The sequence below is a fragment of the Moschus berezovskii genome, chromosome 11 (assembly GCF_049115385.1).
Source record: "Moschus berezovskii isolate FMDL1 chromosome 11, NW_MosBer_1.0, whole genome shotgun sequence".
Lineage (NCBI taxonomy): Eukaryota > Metazoa > Chordata > Mammalia > Artiodactyla > Moschidae > Moschus > Moschus berezovskii.
In genome coordinates, this window is record NC_142470.1 from 63,584,307 (window position 1) to 63,605,752 (window position 21,446).

Genomic DNA, 21,446 nt, shown 5'->3' on the forward strand with positions numbered 1-21,446 from the left:
AAACAGCCAAGAAAGCAAACTGTGAAGCAGAATTGAGTGATTAGTTAAAACTGGCATTCATATTATATATTTCTTAGGCAACAATTCCCCCCACTTCAATCATGTTCCATAGCTAATGCTATGGATTCAAGCCTTTGACAGTGTAATTCTTCAAGGAGAAAAGTAGCTACCAAATGGTATTAAAGGTAGTTGACTTAAAACAATAGGGGAGAAACTAATTTGGTAATCTTTTAAAAGTAGATTAAAAGTAATGAAAGTAGAGTGTATTTTTAAAGTGATTAGTCTACTTTAAGAACAGGACAACTCAAGACCCCAATTTAAGGACTTAGTATGTATTAAAAAAACAGGAATTATAATGGAAAAGAATGATTCATAAATCTGATTAACATAAAAATTTAAAAACATTGAGATGTCATTGCTAATAGAGAAATGTGTATCAAAACTACAATGAGGTATCATATCACACTGGTTACAAAGGTCAACAACAAAAAGTCTACATATAACAAATACTGGAGAGGCTGTGGAGAAAAGGGAACCCTCCTACACTGCTGCTGGGTGTATAAACTGGTGCAGCTTCCATGAAAAACAATATGGTGGTTCCTTAAAAGACTAGAGTTGTCATATGATCCTGAAATTACACTCTTGGGCATGTATCTGGAGAAAACTAATTCAAACAGATACATGCATCCCAATGTTCATAGCAACATTATTTATAAGAGCCAAGACATGGAAGAAACCTAAATGTCCCTGAAAGATGCCTGGATAAGAATGATGTGGTGTATATATGTATACACACACTGGAATATGACCCAGCCATAAAAAAGAATAATGCCATTTGCAGCAGCAGGGATATACCTAGAGACAATAATACTAAGTGAAGTAGGTCAGAAAGAGAAAGACAAATATATGATGATATTACTTATCTGTGGAATATAAAATATGATAAAAATGAGTCTATGGGGAGGAATAAACCAGGAGTCTGGGATTAGCAGATACAAACTACTATATACAAAATAAGCAACCAGATCCTACTGTACACCACAGGGAACTATATTCAATATCCTGAAATAAACCATATGGAAAAGAATATGAAAAGAACATACATATACATAACTGAATCACTTTGCTATACACCAGAAACCAACACAACATTGTAAATCAACAATATTTCAATAAAAAATTGAAAAGAAAAAAACCCTAATATCAAAAAAAAGGACTTCCTGGGAATCTGCCAGCTAAGCAGGAGATGTGGGTTTGATCCCTGAGTCAAGAAGATCCCCTGGAGAATGAAATGGCAGGCCACTCCAGTATTATTGCCTGGGAAATCCCATGGACAGAGAAGCCTGGCAGGCTACAGTTCATGGGGTCAAAAAAAGAGTCGGACACAACTTAGTGACTAAACAACAACAAATATCGAAAAACCACCTCAACAAAATCAAAAGACAAAACAAATTAGAATGTTTACCTACATCAAATAGGATAAAGCACGAAAATTTTTAAGCAATAGAAAGCTGTTCATCATATACTGGGAAAAAGGAAAAACCCCACAAAACAAACCCATGGTATGAACAAGAAGAGAGCAAGGTAAAGGACACAAATAATTCACTAGAAAAAAACTATATGTGTTAAGAAAACAAATGACTTGTGAGATCAAAATAAATATGTAAAAACTAAATACACTATAAACTGATAGAATTTTTCTGAAGGATAATTTAGCAATGTTTCATAAACCTTAATATATTTAGACACTTTGACTTAGTAATTCAATTTCAATGACTTTTCTTAAACAGACAGAATTTTTAAAATATTGCTATTTCAGTCAGTTCAGTTCAGTTGCTGAGTCGTGTCCGACTCTTTGTGACCCCATGGACTGTAGCCTCCCAGGCCTCCCTGTACATCACCACCTCCTGGAGCTTGCTCAAACTCTTGTCCATTGAATTGGTGATGCCATATAACCATCTCATCCTCTGTCATCCCCGTCTCCTCCTGCCTTCAATCTTATCCAACAACAGGGTCTTTTCTAATGAGTAAGCTCTTTGCTTCAGGTGGCCAAAGCATTGGAGTTTCAGCTTCAACATCAGTCCTTCCAGTGAATATTCAGGACTGATTTAGGACTGACTGGTTTGATCTCCTTGCAGTCCAAGGGACTCTCAAGAGTCTTCTCTAACACAATTAAAAAGCATCAATTCTTTGCCACTCAGTTTTCTTTATGGACCGACTCTCACATCCATACATTGACTACTGGAAAAACCACAGCTTTGACTAGATGGACCTTTGTCAGCAAAGTAATGTCTCTGATTTTTGATATGCCATCTAGTTTGTCACAGCTTTTCTTCCAAGGAGAAAGTGTCTTTTAAATTCATGGCTGCGGTCACCATCTGCAGTGATTTTCAAGCCCAAGAAAATAAAGTCTGTCACTGTTTCCATTGTTTCCCCATCTATTTGCCATAAAGTGACAGGACCGGATACCATGATTTCCATATTTTGAATGTGGAGTTTTAAGCCAGATTTTTCACTCTCCTCTTTCACTTTCATCAAGAGGCTCTTTAGTTCCTCTTTCTGTCATAAGGGTAGCGTCATCTGTGTATCTGGGTTATTGATATTTCTCCCAGCAATCTTGATTCCCGCTTGTGTTTCATTCAGTCTGGCATTTTGCATGATGTACTCTATATGTAAGTTAAATAAACAGGGTGACAATACACGACCTTGATGTACTCCTTTCCCAATTTGGAACTAGTCTGTTGTTCCATGTCCAGTTCTAACTGTTGCTTCTTGACCTGCATACAGATTTCTCAGGAGGCAGGTATGGTGGTCTGGTATTCCCATCACTTGAAGAATTTTGCACAGTATGTTGTGATCCACACAGTAAAAGGCTTTAGCGTAGTCAGTGAAGCAGAAGTAGATGTTTTTCTGGAACTCTCTTGCTCTTTCTATGATCCAGTGGATGTTGGCAATTTGATCTCTGGTTCCTCTACCTTTTCTAAATTCAGCTTGAACATCTGGAAGTTCATGGTTCATGTACTATTGAAGTCTCACTTGGAGAATATTGAGCATTACTTTACTAGCGTGTGAGATGAGTGCAACTGTGCAGTAGTTTGAACATTCTTTGGCATTGCCTTTCTTTGGGCTTGGAATGAAAATTGACCTTTTCCAGTCCTGTGGCCACTGCTGAGTTTTCCAAATTTCTTGGCATGTTGAGTGTAGCACTTTCACAGCATTATCTTCTAGGATTTGAAATAGCTCAGCTGGAATTCCAATACCTCCACTAGCTTTGTTCGTAGTGATACTTCCTAAGGCCCACTTGACTTCGCATTCCAGGATGTCTGGCTCTAGGTGAGTGATCACACCACTGTGGTTATCTGAGTCATTAAGATCTTTTTTATATAGTTCTTCTGTGTATTCTTGCCACCTCTTCTTAATATCTCCTGTTTCTGTTAGATCCATATCATTTCTGTCCTTTATTGTGCCCATCTTTGCATGAAATGTTCCTTTGGTATCTCCAATTTTCTTGAAGCGATTTCTAGTCTTTCTCATTCTATTTTCCTCTATTTCTTTGCACTGATCACTGAAGAAGGCTTTCTTATCTCTCCCTGCTATTCTTTGAAACTCTGCATTCAGATGGGTATATCTTTCCTTTTCTCCTTTGCCTTTAGCTTCTCTTCTTTTCTCAGCTATTTGTCAGGCCTCTTCAGACAACCATTTTGCCTTTTCGCGTTTCTTTTTCTTGAGGATGGTCTTGATCACTGCCTTCTGTACAATGTCACAAACCTCTGTCCATATTTCTTCTATTTGCATGTAAATATTGCTATTTACATGTTGCAAAATGATTAAAAAAAAAACACCTAACTGTCCAACATTAAGGCAATACTTAATATTCCAGTATGTCAAAAATAGGTAGGAAGAATCCTAGATGAAGTACCTAGTTATGGGATTTAAACTAAAAAAAAAAAAAAAAAAACCCATGGTAAGGGAATTTCTGTACAAAAGGGAAATGATTCAATATTTATAGACACATACCTTTTCATTAAGACAGTCAATTAAATTTTCCACATAAATTTTCATGCTTTTATAGAATTTAAATCTTAGAGCTTGATTTGATGAATTCTCTAGGTTCTGGATGGTACTCTTTGAGCTCTTGATATCTTGTATATATTTTTCATATTCTCTTAGATGTGAGCGGTGAGTATCCTGTAGTAATGTTAATCTAAATAAATAGAAAATAAACATTAAAATTGCTTTATATTACAAATTTATTTCTATTACAGTAAGTAGCAGTCTAATGAAAACTTTTTCAGAGCTACCTTATAAAGACCACCAAGAAAACTGACAATCATATAAACCTGGTTATATAAGACCTGTGGAGCAAAGGAAAATTCCACAATAAGAGCGGCTTCAAGGGGAAAGGTAGCATAGGACATGGAGAAATTTTTAAGTGCTACAGCTAATCTCAGGGTAGTCTTAGAGGAGAAGTTAGTGTGGATCGATCAGAATTTGTAAACTAGGTGACTTGCTAGAATAATCGTGCAAAATTTCTTCAGTCATGTCCAACTCTGTGACCCTATGGACTGTAGCCCACCAGGCTCCTCTGTCCATGAGATTCTCCAGGCAACAGTACTGGAGTGGGATGCAACGCCCTCCTCCATATGTGTACTTACTTTATATAGGCAGTAACAGTCTTTCTTTTGCAATGTTTCAAAGGGTGGGGTATGTGCAGGGTCTGAGGTGGTCCAGTCTTCCAATCTTGATGAGCATCTCTGGACCTTTAATCTTGCCTCAGGTGGTTTCACTGCCTTCCATTTCTCTTCAAGCTGTTGTCTGGGACATTGCTCTTTTTTCACACTTCGGGTCTCCTGCTTTGAAGGAGCTGCACACAACCTAGTCTTGATTAGACAAGGCTACATGAGTGCAGGATCTTAGTTGGTCCAGTCTCCTAATATTGACGAGCTTCTCTGGACCTTTAATCTTGCCTCGGGTGGTTTCATTGCTGTTTCTCCTTTGTTTAGCAACTGTTCTGCCATTTGGAACTGAGAGAAGGTCATGGAAGCTAGAGTCTAGCCTATAATAAAAGATGGACAAAAAAAAAAAAGGCCTCGATACCTAGGAGCTCCACAGGGCCCTGCTGGGCTCAACACCTCCTTTTCTTTGATACTCCTCAATCTTGAGGACCACTGAATCCTTTTCATTTCTTTTCAAGCTGCTGCTCAGGACACTGCTCTTTTTCATACTTTAGGGAGCATCGTGTCTCCTGCTTTGAAGAGATGTAAGGGAGCTTCCAGGCAAGGCAGAGACCTTGTCCCATTTCAGGTGAGTTTTCCAGCACAGCTTGACAAGTGATGTCTTAATGATGTCCTTGTTATTGTTGTTCAGTTGCTCAGTCGTATCTGACTCTTTGTGACCCCATGGACTGCAACACTCCAGACGTCCCTGTCCTTCACCATCTCCTGGAGCTTGTTCAAACTCATGTCTATTGAACTGGTGATGCCATCCAACCATCTTATCCTCTGTTGTCCCCTTCTCCTGCCTTCAATCTTGCCCAGCATCAGGGTCTCTTCCAATGATTTGGGTCTTTGCATCAGGTGGCCAAAGTATCAGAGCTTCAGCTTCAACATCAGACCTTCCGATGACTATTCAGGATTGATTTCCTTTAGGATTGATTGGTTTGATCTCCGTGCAGTCCAAGGGACTCTCAAGAGTCTTCTCCAACATCACAGTTCAAAAGCAATCAGTTCTTCAGTGCTCAGCCTTCTCTATGGTCCAACTCTCACATCCACACATGACTACTGGAAAAACCATAGCTTTGACTAGATGGACCTCTGTTGGCAAAGTATGTCTCTGCTTTTTAATATGCTGTCTAGGTTGGTCATAGCTTTTCTTCCAAGGTGCAAATGTCTTTTATTTTCATGGCTGCAGTCACCATCTGCAGTGATTTTGGAGCCCAAGAAAATAAAGTCTCTCACTGTTTCCATTGTTTCCCCATCTATTTGCCATGAAGAGATGGGAATGGATGCCATGATCTTCATTTTTTGAATGTTGAGTTTTAAGCCAGATTTTTCACTCTCCTCTTTCACCTTCATCAAGAGCCCCTTCACTTTCTGCCATAAGGGTGGTGTCATCTGCATCAGTGGTTATCGATATTTCTCCCGGCAATCCTGATTTCAGCTTGTGCTTCATCCAGTACAGAATTTTGCATGATGTGCTCTGCATATAAGTTAAATAAGCAGGGTAACCAGATACAGCCTTGATATACTCCTTTCCCAATTCAGAACCAGTCTGTTGTTCCATGTCCAGTTCTAACTGTTGCTTCTTCACTTGCATACAGATTTCTCAGGAAGCAGATATGGTGGTCTGGTATTCCCATCTCCAAGAATTTTCCAGTTTGTTGTGATCCACACAGTCAAAGGCTTCAGCGTAGTCAATGGAGCAGATGTTTTTCTGGAACTCTCTTGCTTTTTCTATGACCCAATGGAAGTTGGCAATTTGATCTCTGGTTCCTCTGCCTTTTCTAAATCCAGCTTGAACATCTGCAAGTTCTCAGTTCATGTACTGTTGAAGCCTCACTTGGAGAATATTGAGGATTACTTTGCTAGCATGTGAGATGAGTGCAATTTGGTGGTAGTTTGAACATTCAACCTTCTTAATCATATCCTTAAGAAGGGTTTTTGTCATTTCTGATGCTTCAGTGGTCTTATCTTTGAAACACAAGAGTCCATGTGGAATTACTGTTAGATCAGTCTGTGGTCTTCCTTAGAATATAGGTATCTGTTAGTGTTAGTCACTCAGTTGTGTCCAACTCTTTGGGACCTCATGGACTGTAGCCTCTGTCCATGGAATTCTCTAAGCAAGAATACTGGAGTGGGTAGCCATTGCCTTCTCCAGGGGATCTTCCCAACCCAGAAGCTGGTATTAAAGCCATTTCAGCATGCTATGATTTGGTATGAATTTTTTGTTTTGTGACCTATATATGACACTGTGAGTACATTAGAACTAGAGAATTAACTACCAATGAAATAAATTCATAGTATTTAGACCTGAATCAAACAATTAAAAAAATTAAACTTTTGCTAATCAACCTAGATAGTATATTAAAAAGCAGAGACATTATTTTGCCAACAAAGGTCCGTCTAGTCAAGGCTATGGTTTTTCCAGTGGTCATGTATGGATGTGAGAGTTGGACTGTGAAGAAAGCTGATCACCGAAGAATTGATGCTTTTGAACTGTGGTGCTGGAGAAGACTCTCGGGAGTCCCTTGGACTACAAGGAGATCCAACCAGTCCATTCTAAAGGAGATAAATACTGGGTGTTCATTGGAAGGACTGACGCTAAAGCTGAAACTCCAATACTTTGGCCACCTCATGCAATGAGTTGACTCACTGGAAAAGACTCTGATGCTGGGAGGGATTGGGGGTGGGAGGAGAAGGGGACGACAGAGAATGAGATGGCTGGATGGCATCACCGACTCGATGGACATGAGTTTGAGTGAACTCTGGGAGTTGGTGATGGACAGGGAGGCCTGGCGTGCTGTGATTCATGGGGTCGCAACGAGTTGGACACGACTGAGTGACTGAACTGAACTGAATCTCCTCATGGGCTTCCCTGGTGGCTCAGTGATACAGAATCTGCCTGCCAATACAGGAGATGCAGGTTTGATCTCCAGGCAAGATCCCCTGAAGATGGAAATGGCAGTGCATTAAAGTATTCTTGCCTTGCAAACCCCATGGACAGAGGAGCTTAGCACCTCAGGCTTAGCTGCCCTATGACATGTGTAATCTTCCCAGACCAGGGATTGAATCTGTGTCCCCTACATTAGCAAGGTGTACTCTTAACCACTGGACCACCAGGGAACTCCAAGAGATAACTATTAATAGCAATAGATAATGGTTAGCTATGCTTTAGAAATGTATTTGTACCAAGAGCCTAAAAAATAGAACCTAACTTTTGTTGCAGTTAACTTTCCCTGGAAATCTATGTTAAGAAATAATATTACAGTTTAAATGATTTATAGGAACAAAATGTTCATTATCTGTAGCATTATTTATAATAGACAAATTTAGAAATCAAAACGTCTAACATAGAAATGCAGTATACCAACTATATGAATTAACAAAATATTACTATATGCTTATAATTTTTTACTGTAGGAAAACGCATGTAACTTACAATCTTAACCATTTTAAAGTACATTACAGTAGTATTAACTATATGCACACTGCTGTGTAACAGATCTTTAGAACTTTTTCATCCTGCAGAACTGAAACTCTATACTCATTGATCAAGAACTTTCCATTCCACTCCCCTCCACACGGGGCAACCACTATTCTACTTTTAGTTTCTAAGAGTCTGACTACTTTGCTTGTGTGCTTAGTTGCTGAGTCCTCTCTGTCTCTTTGTGAACCCACTGACTATAGCCCGCCAGGCTCCTATGTCCATGGAATTTTCTAGGCAAGAATACTGGAGTGGGTTGCCATTTAGGAGATCTTCCTGACCCATGGATTGAACTGGTGTCTCTGGCATCTCCTGATGGCAAGTGGATTCTTCACCACTTCAACACATCATACACAGCTTCCCAAGTGGCTCAAGTAGTAACGAATCCACCTGCCAATGAAGGAACTGCAGGAGATGTGGGTTCAGTCCTTGGGTTGAAAAGACCCCCTAGAGTGAGGTTATGTTCTGTAATTCTCTAATGATTAGTGATGCTGAGCATCTCTTCATGTTCCTTCACCACTTGTATGTCTTCGAGAAAGGTTTATTCCAATCTTTTGACCATCTTTCTGTTGGGTAGTTTGTTATTGAATTATATGAGCTACTTACATATTTTGGCTATTAACCGCTTATCATATATACGGTTTGCAAATATCTTCTCTTATTCTGTTGGCTGCCTTTTCACTGTGTTTAATATTTCCTTGCTATGCAGAAACTAGTTTCATATAGTCCCAACTGTCTATTTTTGCTTTTATTGCTTGTGTTTTTCCTCTCTTGGGTCCTTTGAGATTCCATATGTATTGATGTTGGAGAAGACTCTTGAGAGTCCCTAGGACTGCAAGGAGATCCAACCAGTCCATCCTAAAGAAAATCAGTCCTGAATATTCATTGGAAGGACTGATGCTGAAGCTGAAACTCCAATACTCTGGCCAACAGATGTGAAGAGCTGGCTCACTGGAAAAGACCCTGATGCTGGGAAAGACTGAAGGCAGGAGGAAAAGGGGACAACAGAGGATAAGATGGTTGGATGGCATCACAGATTCAATGGACATGAATTTGAGTAGGCTCTTGGAGTTGGTAATGGACAGGAAGCCTGGAGTGCTTCAGACCATGGGGTCACAAACAGTCAGACATGACTGAGTGGCTGAACTGAACTGAATGTATTTTAGTTATTTTTTTCCCTATTCTGCAAAAAACGCCATTGGGATTTTGATAGAGAATACATTACATCTATAGATTGCTTTGGGTAATATGGACATTTTAATTATAGTAAATTTTCTAAACCATGATCATGGATACATTTCCATTAATTTATGTCTTCAATTTCTTTCAGCAATATTTAATAATTTCTGGTGTATAAAACTTTCACTCCTTGACTAATTCCTAAGTTATATTCTTTTTAATGCTATTGTAAATGCTTTCTAAATATATATTTTTGGACTTTTCATTGTTAGTACACAGAAACAACTGATTTTCATCCTGCAATTTTGAAAAATCAGCTCTAACAGGGTTTGTGTTTGTTTCTTTGTGTTAAATGCGGTCTTCAGGTTTTCCCATGTATAAGATCATGTCATCTGTGAACAAAGATAATTTTACTTCTTGCTCTCCTATTTTGATGTCTTTTTATTTTTATTCTCACCTGAATTCTCTGGCTAGGGCTTTCAATACTTTGTTGAATACAAGAGACAAGAATAGGCATCCTTGCCTTGCTCCTGACCCTACAGGGAAAGCTTTCGGTTTTCCCTGACTAAATATGATATTAGCTGTCCATTACTCCTATATGGTCTTTATTATGTTGAAGTATTAACAATTTCTCACAAAAGCATGCTTAACATCGTCAAAGGCTTTTCTTGTATCAGCTGAGACGATTGTGTGGTTTTCACCATTCATTCTGTTTATATAGTGTATCACACTGATTTTCTTATGAAACACCCTCATATTCCAGGAATAAATCTCACTTGGTCATGGCGTATAATCCTAACTTAACTTACATTTACAAGTATTTTATTGTGGATTTTTATATCAATTTATCAAGGATACTGGTTTACTAATTTCCTTTTCTTATACTATCTTTGGGATTTGGGGGATCGGGGTAATGCTGACCTCAGAGAATGAGCTTGGGAATGTTATCTCCTCTTCAGTTTGTTGGAAGAGTTTGAGAAGGAATGGTGTTAATTCATTTAATTCATCATTAAATGTTTGGTAGAATTAGCCAGTGAGATATATATGTATATAATTGCTATACTGTCCCAATGAATTGATCCTTTTATATTATACAATGGCTTTCATAGTCTCTTGGAGTTTTTAACTTAAAATCCTTTTCTCTAAGTAATGCCACTTCTGGTCTCTTTTGTTTATTGTTTGCTTGGAAGCTTTTTGCAAGACTTTCACTTTCATTCCATATACATCCTTAAGTCTGAGACTCTTGCAGATGGTATACAGTTGTATGTTGCCTTTTTTTTTTTTTTTGGCTTGGGTGGTTTGTGGGATATTATTTTCCTGACCAAGGACTAAACCTGGGTGCTAACCACTAGACTGCCAGGGAATTGTTGGATCTTGCTTTTCTTTTCAACCCATTCAGCCACTGTACATCTTTTGATTATAGAATTTAATCCATTTATATTTAAAGTAATTACTGATATGGAAGGACGGATGATTGCCATTTTAAAATTGCTTTTTGTCTTATAGTTATTTTGTCCCTCTTCCTCTCTTGCTGCCTTGGGTTTTGTTATTTTTTTAGTAATGTGTTCTGGGTCATTTTCATTTTCCACTGCATATCTTCTATAGGTATTTCTTTTATGTTTACCATGGGGTTTACAAAAAATATTGCAATTCCAGTAATCTCTTTTAAACTGAAAACATCTTAACCTCAATCTCATATGAAAATATTCCATTACATCTCCCCTGCCACCTCTTGTTATTGATACCACAAATTACATTAAACATTTTTGTATGCATTAACATAATATCATAATTATTTTTGTGTTTTTAATTCAATTTCTGAATTAAAAGTGATTGTCATACCACTCTTACAGTATTAACAGAATTCTTCACTTACGTATACATTTACCTTTACCAAGAACTCTGTATTTTTATATGCCTCATGCTACTGTACAGTGTCCTTTCATTCAACTTGAATGATATCTTTCATCAGTTTTTGTAAGGCAGGTATAGTGGTGATGAACTCCCTCAGCTTTATCTGAGGTGTTTATTTCTCCTTCATGAAGGACAGTTTTGCTAGATACAGTAATCTCTGTTAGCAGTTTCCTTCTTTCATACTTTGAATATATCTTCTTACTCTCTTCTGGCCTGTTAACAGAGGAGAACTTTCTTGAGAAGCCTCCTGGTAATATTATGGGACTCCCTTGGACATGACAAGGTCCTTTTGTTTTGTCACTTAATTCTTTCTATCTAGAAAGTCTGTCTCAGCGTAAACTTCCTTGGGTTAATCCTTGTTGGAGTCCTTTAGCTTTTGCAATTGAATGCCCATTTCCTTCTTCAGGCTGGTAAGTCTTTGGGCATTATATCTTCACATAAGCTCTCTGTCCCATTCTGCTACTCTTCTCTTTCTTGGATTCCCATAAAGTATATGATATTCTGCTTGACAGCATCATGTAAATCCCTTATGCTTTTTTCACTTTTCTTCATTCTTTTTTCCTTTTTGTTACTCTAACTTGGTAATTTCAAATGACTATTCTTTGAGGTCATCACTTGTTTCTTCTGCTTGACAGAGTCTGCTTTGGATCCCCTTCAGTGAATTTTTCAGTTCAGTTATTGTATTTTCAGCTCCAGGACCTCTGGTTCTTTTACAGTTTCCATCTCTGTTGGTATTTCCAACCTTGTTCATATAGCGTCTCCCTGATTTCTTTAGTTTCTGTGCTTTCTTATGGCACATTAAGCTTCTTGAAGAGGATCATTCTGAATTCCCTCTGTCAGGTAATTCATAGGCCTCTGTTTCTTTTGGTTCTGGAAATTAATTTTGGTCCTTTAACTTGGCCAGGTTTCCTTGCTTCTTCACATGTCTGATTATCTTTATGTTGTACTTTGTGTATTTGAAAATGCACGTAAGGGCAGTTTCTCCCCTATTTGAAGCTGTTTCCCTTAAGTGCATTTCAATTAGCCTGGATAAAGATTCCCAGTGGTGTTGTGTGGGGAAGACTGTCTTCTCAAACATTTCATGGGGGATGATTCTCCTCAGGGTTTCTAGAGGTTTCCCAATTAGAGACATCTGTGGGTTTTTTAGGATTTTATAGTCTCTTGGTCCCCCTGTTGCTTGTAGCACTGAAAGCTTTCTGGCTCTATAACAGGCTGCTTAGCTCATTCTTGTCCTCTGTGGCCCTCAGGCATCTAATGTATGATGGTTCTCTAACCATGCTCTGAGACAGACAAGAGACAGAGACAAGTCCTTAGGGCAGTACCTCTAGAATACAGAATATATGTTCCACTCTTTCCCTTCCAAAGGAAAAGTTAGGAGTCAGGTTTTTTTCTCTCCATCAAAAGTGGTGCTGGCTTGCTAGAGTGGTTAGATGCAGTTGGAATGAAATGGCTTTTCTCACCCATTACAATGTGGCTAATCTGGGCTTTGAGCTTCCCTGGGATACAACTTCCTGATTTCTGGGGCACTCATAAACGTTTTTTGGATAGTATGCTATGCTGTTCAGTTGATACCTCTGTGGGGCAACGAAGTCTGGGGCTTCTAATTCTGCCATCTTGCTGCCATAACTTCCAGCATACTATTTTTAAAAATTAAGGGCTATTTAACAATATAGATAAATGCAGATTAAAAACAGTAAGGATTTGATATTATTTATTGATTTTAACTACAAATCTATTATAAACACTGAAAGACATATACAAAAAAGGATCAGTTATGTTAGTGTAGTAACACAGGTGATGCTAATTTTTCCTATAACTCTTTAATGTTATCATTTAATAATTAATAAAATATATATTTATATTTATGGCTGTGTTAGGTCTTAGATGTGGCTCGCAGGCTCAGTAGTTGCTCTGCATGTGGGATCTTAGTTCCCTGACCAGGGACTGAATCCAAGTCCCCTGTACTGCAAGGCAGATTTTTAACCACTGGAACACCAAGGGAAGTCTCAATTAAAAATACTATAGTGCTAATTTTTTCACTACTAAATGTCTATAACAAATGTAAATTTTAAAATTAATATTACTTACCTAGTATTTAGTTGCTTCTTTATAATTTCTAAATTAACTGGTGGAAATGAAATGGAAGCATCAAACTTCTTCACTGTTTGAGATTCATGGCTATAAGAAAGATCTGTGTCTTGTCCCTAAAAATAATATGAAAATTGGTGTTGTTTTCAACATTCATTAGTCCTCCAAATATTAATACCATGAAAGCAGATTGGATATACTAAGGTCTCACCAGCTTAAAATTCCAAGCCTCTGACATTTTTTATGGTTGTAATAAAATGTTTTTAAAATTATCACAGTTTTAAAATTTAGAACCTTAAACTTACATGCACGATGCAAATTACAAAATCTCATTTTTCACAAAAGCTTGGTTTTCAGTTTTTTTTAAAACTAGTTCTATTTATGATCTAATATACTCTCAAAAAAACAAATACCAGAGGCTTCAATCAAGATAGCAGAATAGAAATATAAGTAAAATGAAGACACAAAGAACCACTCTCAATTAAAAGATCAAGAGAATTGCCTTAAAAGAAGAATCACTGAAACAGACTTCTTCAGTCTAATAAACACTGATTTCAAAAAGGAGATAATAAAAATACTGAAGGAATTAAGAAAGGCTGTCAACTGAAATACAGACTACTCTAGAAAGGAACTAGAAACTAGAAAGAGGAGCTGAGAAAAATTAGAAAACTCACTTGCCAAGATGAAAGCTAAGCTAAAGGCAATATAAATAGAAAATGAATAATGCAGAACACATAAGTGTTCTGGAAGATGGAATAATGGAAATCACTCAATCAGAGCAGCAGACAGAAAACCAAATGAAGAAAATGAAAGCAATGTGAGAATTATGGGATAATATAAAGAATGCCAATCTATGCATAACTGGAAAAAGGAAGAAAGGGAAAAGGGGATAGAAAATGCATTTCAAGAAATTATGGCTGAAAACTTTCCAAACTTAAACAAGGAAACAGGTATCTAGGTATAGGAGGCACAGTAGTCACTTCAGTCATGTTTGACTCTTTGGAATCCCACAAAATGTAGCCCGCCAGGCTCCTCTGTCCATGAAATTCTCCAGGCAAGAACACTGGAGTGGGTCGCCATGTCCTCCTCCAGGGAACCTTCCTAACCCAGGGATCAAACCTGCATCTACTGCATTGCAGACAGATTCTTTACCCACTGAGCCACCTGGGAAGCCCATAAGAAGCACATGGTCTCAAACAAGATGAACTCAAGCAGACATACACCAAGATACATTATCATTAAAGTGGCAAAAGTTAAAGAGGGATTCTAAAGGTTGCATGAGAAAAACGAAGAGTTAATTACAAGGGAACCCTCATAAGGCTATTAACTGATTTCTCTATAGAAAACGTTGCAGGCTAGAAGGGAGTGGCAAAATATATTCAAAGTCCAGAAAGGAAAAAAATACGCAAGCTAGCATACTCTACACATCAAGATTATCACTGAGAATAAGAGAGAGAGAATTTCGCATAAGAGAAAAAACTATAGGAATAACAGCTATATTAATCTATCCTAGCAAAGAAGCAATAATCTACAGAAAAGAGAAAAAAAGAGAAAATCCAAAATGGGAAGGAAATCACTTAAATGAGCCAGTATACATATTAAATTAAATTTCACAAAACATTTTTATGAAAGCAATGATAAACAAAATGAACAGCAAAAGCATAAACATGAAGATGTAAAAGAGGACATCAAAATCATAAAATGCCGAGTTGGAAAGTAAAAATACATAGATTTTTAAATTTTAGAATGTGTTTTAGGACATATGACTATCAGCCTAAAGGAAGCAGATATAGTAATGGGTTAACTAACATACTTGAAAACAATGTGGGTAACCACAAGTTGGGCTTCCCTTGTAGCTCAGCTGGTAAAGAATCTGCTTGCAATGCGGGAGACCTTGGTTCGATCCCTGGGTTGGGAAGATCCCCTGGAAAAGGGAGTGGCTACCCACTCCAGTATTCTGGCCTGGAGAATTCCATGGACTGTATAGTCCATGGGGTCGCAAAGAGCCGGACATGACTGAGTGTGAAACCACAAGTTTAAAACATACACCAGAGTCACAAAAATCAATAAGAAGAGAACACAAGCATAATACAAAAGAAATCATTAAACCACAAAAGGGAAAAAAAAAAAAGAACAAATACAAAATCAACTGGAAAATAAGGATAAAAATGGCAATAAATATATATATATTAATAATTACCTTAACTGCCAATGGACTAAATGCTGCAATCAAAAGACAATGAGTGGCAGATTGGATTAAAAAACAAAAGCCCACAATATGCTACCTACAAGAGGCCCACTTTATGGTGAACAACACACAGACTGAAAGTGAGCGGATGGAAAAAGATATTTCATGCAAACAGAAATGATAATAAGAAAGCATGGGTAGCAGGAATGGACTTTAAAACAAAGGTCATAAAGAAAGATAAAGAAGGACACTATATAATGATGAAAGCATCAACATAAGAAGAGTATATTACATTCAACATATATGCACCCAATAAATATAGGAGCACCCGATTACACAGAACAAATACAGACATAAAGGGAGAAATGGACAGGAATACAATAGTAAGAGACTTTAATATCCTACTCGTATCAATGGACAGGTCTTCTAGACAGAAAATCAATAAGGCAAGAGAAATCCTAAATGATACACTAGAACATTTAGACTTAATTGATATTTTTAGGACATTATATATATAAAAAAACAATATACATTCAAGTGCACATGGAACATTCTCTACGGTTGACCACATACTGGGGCACAAAAGAAGGCTCAGCAATTTAAGAGTACAGAAATTTTTGAAGCAGCTTTTCTGATCACAACAGCATGAAATTGAAATCAACCACAGAAACAGAAATGACAAAACAAACAAAAAACTCAATTACCTGGAGCATAAAGAACTTGCCTCAAAAACAAAAAAGAAGAAATTAAAAGATACCTTGGGAAAAATGACAATGAAAAGATAACCATATAAAAATCTATAGGATGCAGTAAAAGCAGTTCTTAGAGGGCAGTTCATAGTGATACGGGCCTTCCTCTAGAAACAAGAAAAATCTCAAATAAAAAATCTAACACCTAAAAGAATTAGAAAAAGGAGAAAAAAAAACAAAACTCAAAGTCAGAAGAAAGAAGAAAATAATAACGATCAGAGAGGAAATAAAGTAGGGATTAAAAATAATAGAAAGAAATCAAGAAAAACAAGGGCTGTTTCTTTGAAAGAATAAATAAGATTGACAAACTTCTAGCCAGTCTCACCAAGAAGAAAAGAGAGAGGAATCACATAAACACAGTGAGATATGAAGGAGGAGAAATCACAACTGATATTGCAGAAATACAAAAAAACGATAAGAAAACACTATGAACAATTATAAACCGACAAACTGAACAACCTGGAAGAAGTGGACAAACTTCTACAAACATAACAGCTCACCAGAATTGAATCAAGAAGAAATAACATACTTTGAAAAGACCAATCAGTTGAAGTGAAACAGAACGTGCAATTAAAAAAAACATAAAACCTCCCTACAAATAAAAGCCCAGGACCTAATAGCTCCCAGGCAAATTCTATCAAACATACAAAAAAGAACTCATACTGATCCCTCTCAAAATCTTCCAAAAGACTGTAAAGGAGGGAGCATTCCCAAGGACATTCTATGAAGCCACTATTACCCTGATACCAAAACCAGATAAAGATCCTATAAAAAAAGAAAATTACATGCCAGTATCTTTGATAAATAATGGAGATCAGTGGAGAAATAACTCTAGAAGGAATAAAGGGATGGAGCAAAAGCAAAACCAATAACCAGTTGCGGATGTGACCAGTGATAGAAGCAAGGTCCGGTGCTGTAAAGAGCAATATTGCATAGGAACCTGGAATGTTAGGTCCATGAATCAAGGCAAATTGGAAGTGGTCAAACAGGAGATGGCAAGAGTGAACGTCGACATTCTAGGAATCAGTGAATTAAAATGGACTGGAATGGGTGAATTTAACTCAGATGACCATTATATCTACTACTGTGGGCAGGAATCCCTTAGAAGAAATGGAGTAGCCATCATGGTCAACAAAAGAGTCCAAAAGGCAGTACTTGGATGCAATCTTAAAAATGACAGAATGATTTCTGTTCGTTTCCAAGGCAAACCATTCAATATTACAGTAATCCAGGCCTATGCCCCTACCAGTAATGCTGAAGAAGCCGAAGTTAATCGGTTCTATGAAGACCTACAAGACCTTTTAGAACTAACACCCAAAAAAGATGTCCTTTTCATTATAGAGGACTGGAATGCAAAAGTAGGAAGTCAAGAAACACCTGGAGTAACAGGCAAATTTGGCCTTGGAGCACGAAATGAAGCAGGGCAAAGGCTAATAGAGTTTTGCCAGGAGAACACACTGGTCATAGCGAACACCCTCTTCCAACAACACAAGAGAAGACTCTACACATGGACATCACCAGATGGTCAACACCGAAATCAGATTGATTATATTCTTTGCAACCAAAGATGGAGAAGCTGTATACAGTTAGCGAAAACAAGACCAGGAGCCAACTGTGGCTCAGATCATGAACTCCTTATTGCGAAATTCAGACTTAAATTGAAGAAAGTAGGGAAAACCACTAGACCATTCAGATATGACCTCAATCAAATCCCTTATGATTATACAGTGGAAGTGAGAAATAGATTTAAGGGACTAGATCTGATTGATAGAGTGCCTGATGAACTCTGGACGGAGGTTCGTGACATTGTACAGGAGACAGGGACCAAGACCATCCCCATGGAAAAGAAATGCAGAAGAGCGAAATGGCTGTCTGAGGAGGCCTTACAAATAGCTGTGAAAAGAAGAGAGGCGAAAAGCAAAGGAGAAAAGGAAAGATATAAGCATCTGAATGCAGAGTTCCAAAGAACAGCAAGGAGAGATAAGAAAGACTTCCTCAGTGATCAATGCAAAGAAATAGAGGAAAACAACAGAATAGGAAAAACAAGAGACCTCTTCAAGAAAATTAGAGATTCCAAGGGAACATTTCATGCAAAGATGGGCTCGATAAAGGACAGAAATGGTATGGACCTAACAGAAGCAGAAGATATTAAGAAGAGGTGGCAAGAATACACAGAAGAACTGTACAAAAAAGATCTTCATGACCAAGATAGTCACGATAACGTGATCACTGACCTAGAGCCAGACATCTTGGAATGTGAAGTCAAGTGGGCCTTAGAAAGCATCACTATGAACAAAGCTAGTGGAGGTGATGGAATTCCAGTTGAGCTATTTCAAGTCTTGAAAGATGATGCTGTGAAAGTGCTGCACTCAATATGCCAGCAGATTTGGAAAACTCAGCAGTGGCCACAGGACTGGAAGAGGTCAGTCTTCATTCCAATCCCAAAGAAAGGCAATGCCAAAGAATGCTCAAACTACCGCACAATTGCACTCATCTCACACACTAGTAAAGTCATGCTCAAAATTCTCCAAGCCAGGCTTCACCAATATGTGAACCGTGAACTCCCAGATGTTCACGCAGGTTTTAGAAAAGGCAGAGGCACCAGAGATCAAATTGCCAACATCCGCTGGATCATGGAGAAAGCAAGAGAGTTCCAGAAAAACATCTATTTCTGCTTCACTGACTATGCCAAAGCCTTTGACTGTGTCGATCACAATAAACTGTGGAACATTCTGAAAGAGATGGGAATACCAGACCACCTGACCTGCCTCTTGAGAAACCTGTATGCAGGTCAGGAAGCAACAGTCAGAACTGTACATGGAACAACAGACTGGTTCCAAATAGGAAAAGGTGTACGTCAAGGCTGTATATTGTGTCACCTTGCTTATTTAACTTATATGCAGAGTACATCATGAGGAACGCTGGGCTGGAAGAAGCACCAGCTGGAATCAAGATTGCCGGGAGAAATATCAATAACCTCAGATATGCAGATGACACTACCCTTATGGCAGAAAGTGAAGAGGAACTCAAAAGCCTCTTCATGAAAGTGAAAGAGGAGAGTGAAAAGGTTGGCTTGAAGCTCAACATTCAGAAAACAAAGATCATGGCATCTGGTCCCATCACTTCATGGGAAATAGATGGAAAAACAGTGGAAACAGTGTCAGACTTTATTTTTTTGGGCTCCAAAATCACTGCAGATGCTGATTGCAGCCATGAAATTAAAAGACGCTTGCTCCTTGGAAGGAAAGTTATGACCAACCTTGATAGTATATTAAAAAGCAGAGACATTACTTTGCCAACCAAGGTCCGTCTAGTCAAGGCAATGGTTTTTCCCGTGGTCATGTATGGATGTGAGAGTTGGACTGTGAAGAAAGCTGATCGCCGAAGAATCGATGCTTTTGAACTGTGGTGTTGGAAAAGACTCTTGAGAGTCCCTTATACTGCAAGGAGATCCAACCAGTCCATTCTAAAGGAGATCAATCCTGGGTGTTCATTGGAAGGACTGATGCTAAAGCTGAAACTGCAATACTTTGGCCACCTCATGCGACGAGTTGACTCACTGGAAAAAACTCTGATGCTGGGAAAGGTTGGGGGCGGGAGAAAAAGGGGACGACAGAGAATGAGATGGCTGGATGGCATCACCGACTCAATGGACATGAGTTTGAGTGTACTCCGGGAGTTGGTGATGGATAGGGAGGCCTGGCGTGCTGTGATTCATGGGGTCGCGGAGAGTCGGACACGACTGAGCGACTGAACTGAACTGATCTTTGATGAATATAGATGCAAAAAGTCCTAACAAAATACTAGCAGCCTGAATCTAACAACACATAAAAAAGATCGTATACCATGACCAAGTTGGATTCATCCCAGGATCACAGGGATGTTCAATATGCACAAATCAATCAATGAATGTGATTAACCACATTTGACACAGAAAAGACAAAACTACAGGATCTTCTCAGTAGACGGAGGAAAAGCATTGAACAAAATTCAACATTCATGATATAAACTCTTAAGAAACTGTCTACAGAGGGAACATACTACAATGTAATAAAAAATACAAACCTACAGTCAACATAATACTCAGTGGTGAAAAATGAAAAGCCTTCCTGGTAAAATCTAAATCAAGACAAGGATGCCCACTCTCACCTCTTCTATTCAACACAGTACTGGAAGTACTAGCCACAGCAATCAGACAAGAAAAAGAAATAGAAGGTATCCAGATTGGAAGTGAAGAGGAAAAATTGTCATTTGAAAATGTAACATGATACATAGAAAACTGTAACAACCCACACAAAAACTATTAGAACTGTTAAACGAATTCACAAACTACCCAGGATACAAGATTAACACACAGAAATTGGTTGCATTTTTTCACAGTAACAAGGAACTATCAGAAAGAGAAAGAATAAAAATAATCCCTTTTAAAATCACATAAAAAATACCTGGAAATAAACCTCACCAAGGAGGTAAAAGACTTATGTGCTGAGAACTATAAAACATTAATAAAGGAAACTGAAGATGATTTAAGGAAATGGAAGACATCCCATGCTCTTGAGTTGGAAAAATGAACAATGTTAAAACGTCCATACTACTCAAAGCAATCTATAGATAATTTAATGTGATCCCTATCAAATTACCTATAACATTTTTCACAAAACTAGAAAAAATAATCCATATGAAACCACGGAATTGCCAAAGCAATCCTGAGGAAAACAAGCAAAGCTATAGGCATCACCCTCCCAAACTTCAGACAATCCTATAAAACTACAGTAATTAAAACAGTGTGATACTGGCACAAAAACAGACATGTGGATCAATGTAAAAAAACTAAGAAATCCACACAACTATGGCCAACTGATCTTCGACAAAGGAGGCAAGAATGCAACAATGGAGAAAAGAATTTCTTCAGCAAGTTGTGTTGGAAAAGTTGGACAGCCACACTTAATTTAACAAAGTAAGAACATACCCTTACTCCGTACACAAAAAATAAATTCAAAATGGTTTAGAGACTTAAATGTAAGACATGACATCAGAAAACTCTTAGAACATAGGCAAAACAGTCTCTGACATAAGTTGTACAGATATTTTCTTACATCAAAACAAATTAGAAATAGAAGCAAAAA

The 21,446-nt window shown here is 37.9% G+C and overlaps 1 protein-coding gene across 4 annotated transcripts in view; it reads right to left on the reverse strand.

Annotated features, from left to right (window-relative positions):
* The window catches only part of GCFC2 (GC-rich sequence DNA-binding factor 2), a 73,620-nt gene that overhangs the window by 36,692 nt on the left and 15,482 nt on the right, over positions 1-21,446 (reverse strand). For all 4 annotated transcript variants that reach the window (XM_055401060.2, XM_055401062.2, XM_055401058.2 and 1 more), the window contains 2 exons: positions 13,384-13,499; positions 4,018-4,204 (listed from right to left, as the gene is read on the reverse strand). In XM_055401060.2, coding sequence (XP_055257035.2) covers positions 4,018-4,204; positions 13,384-13,499 — 303 coding nt within the window. The remainder of the gene's footprint in view (positions 1-4,017; positions 4,205-13,383; positions 13,500-21,446) is intronic.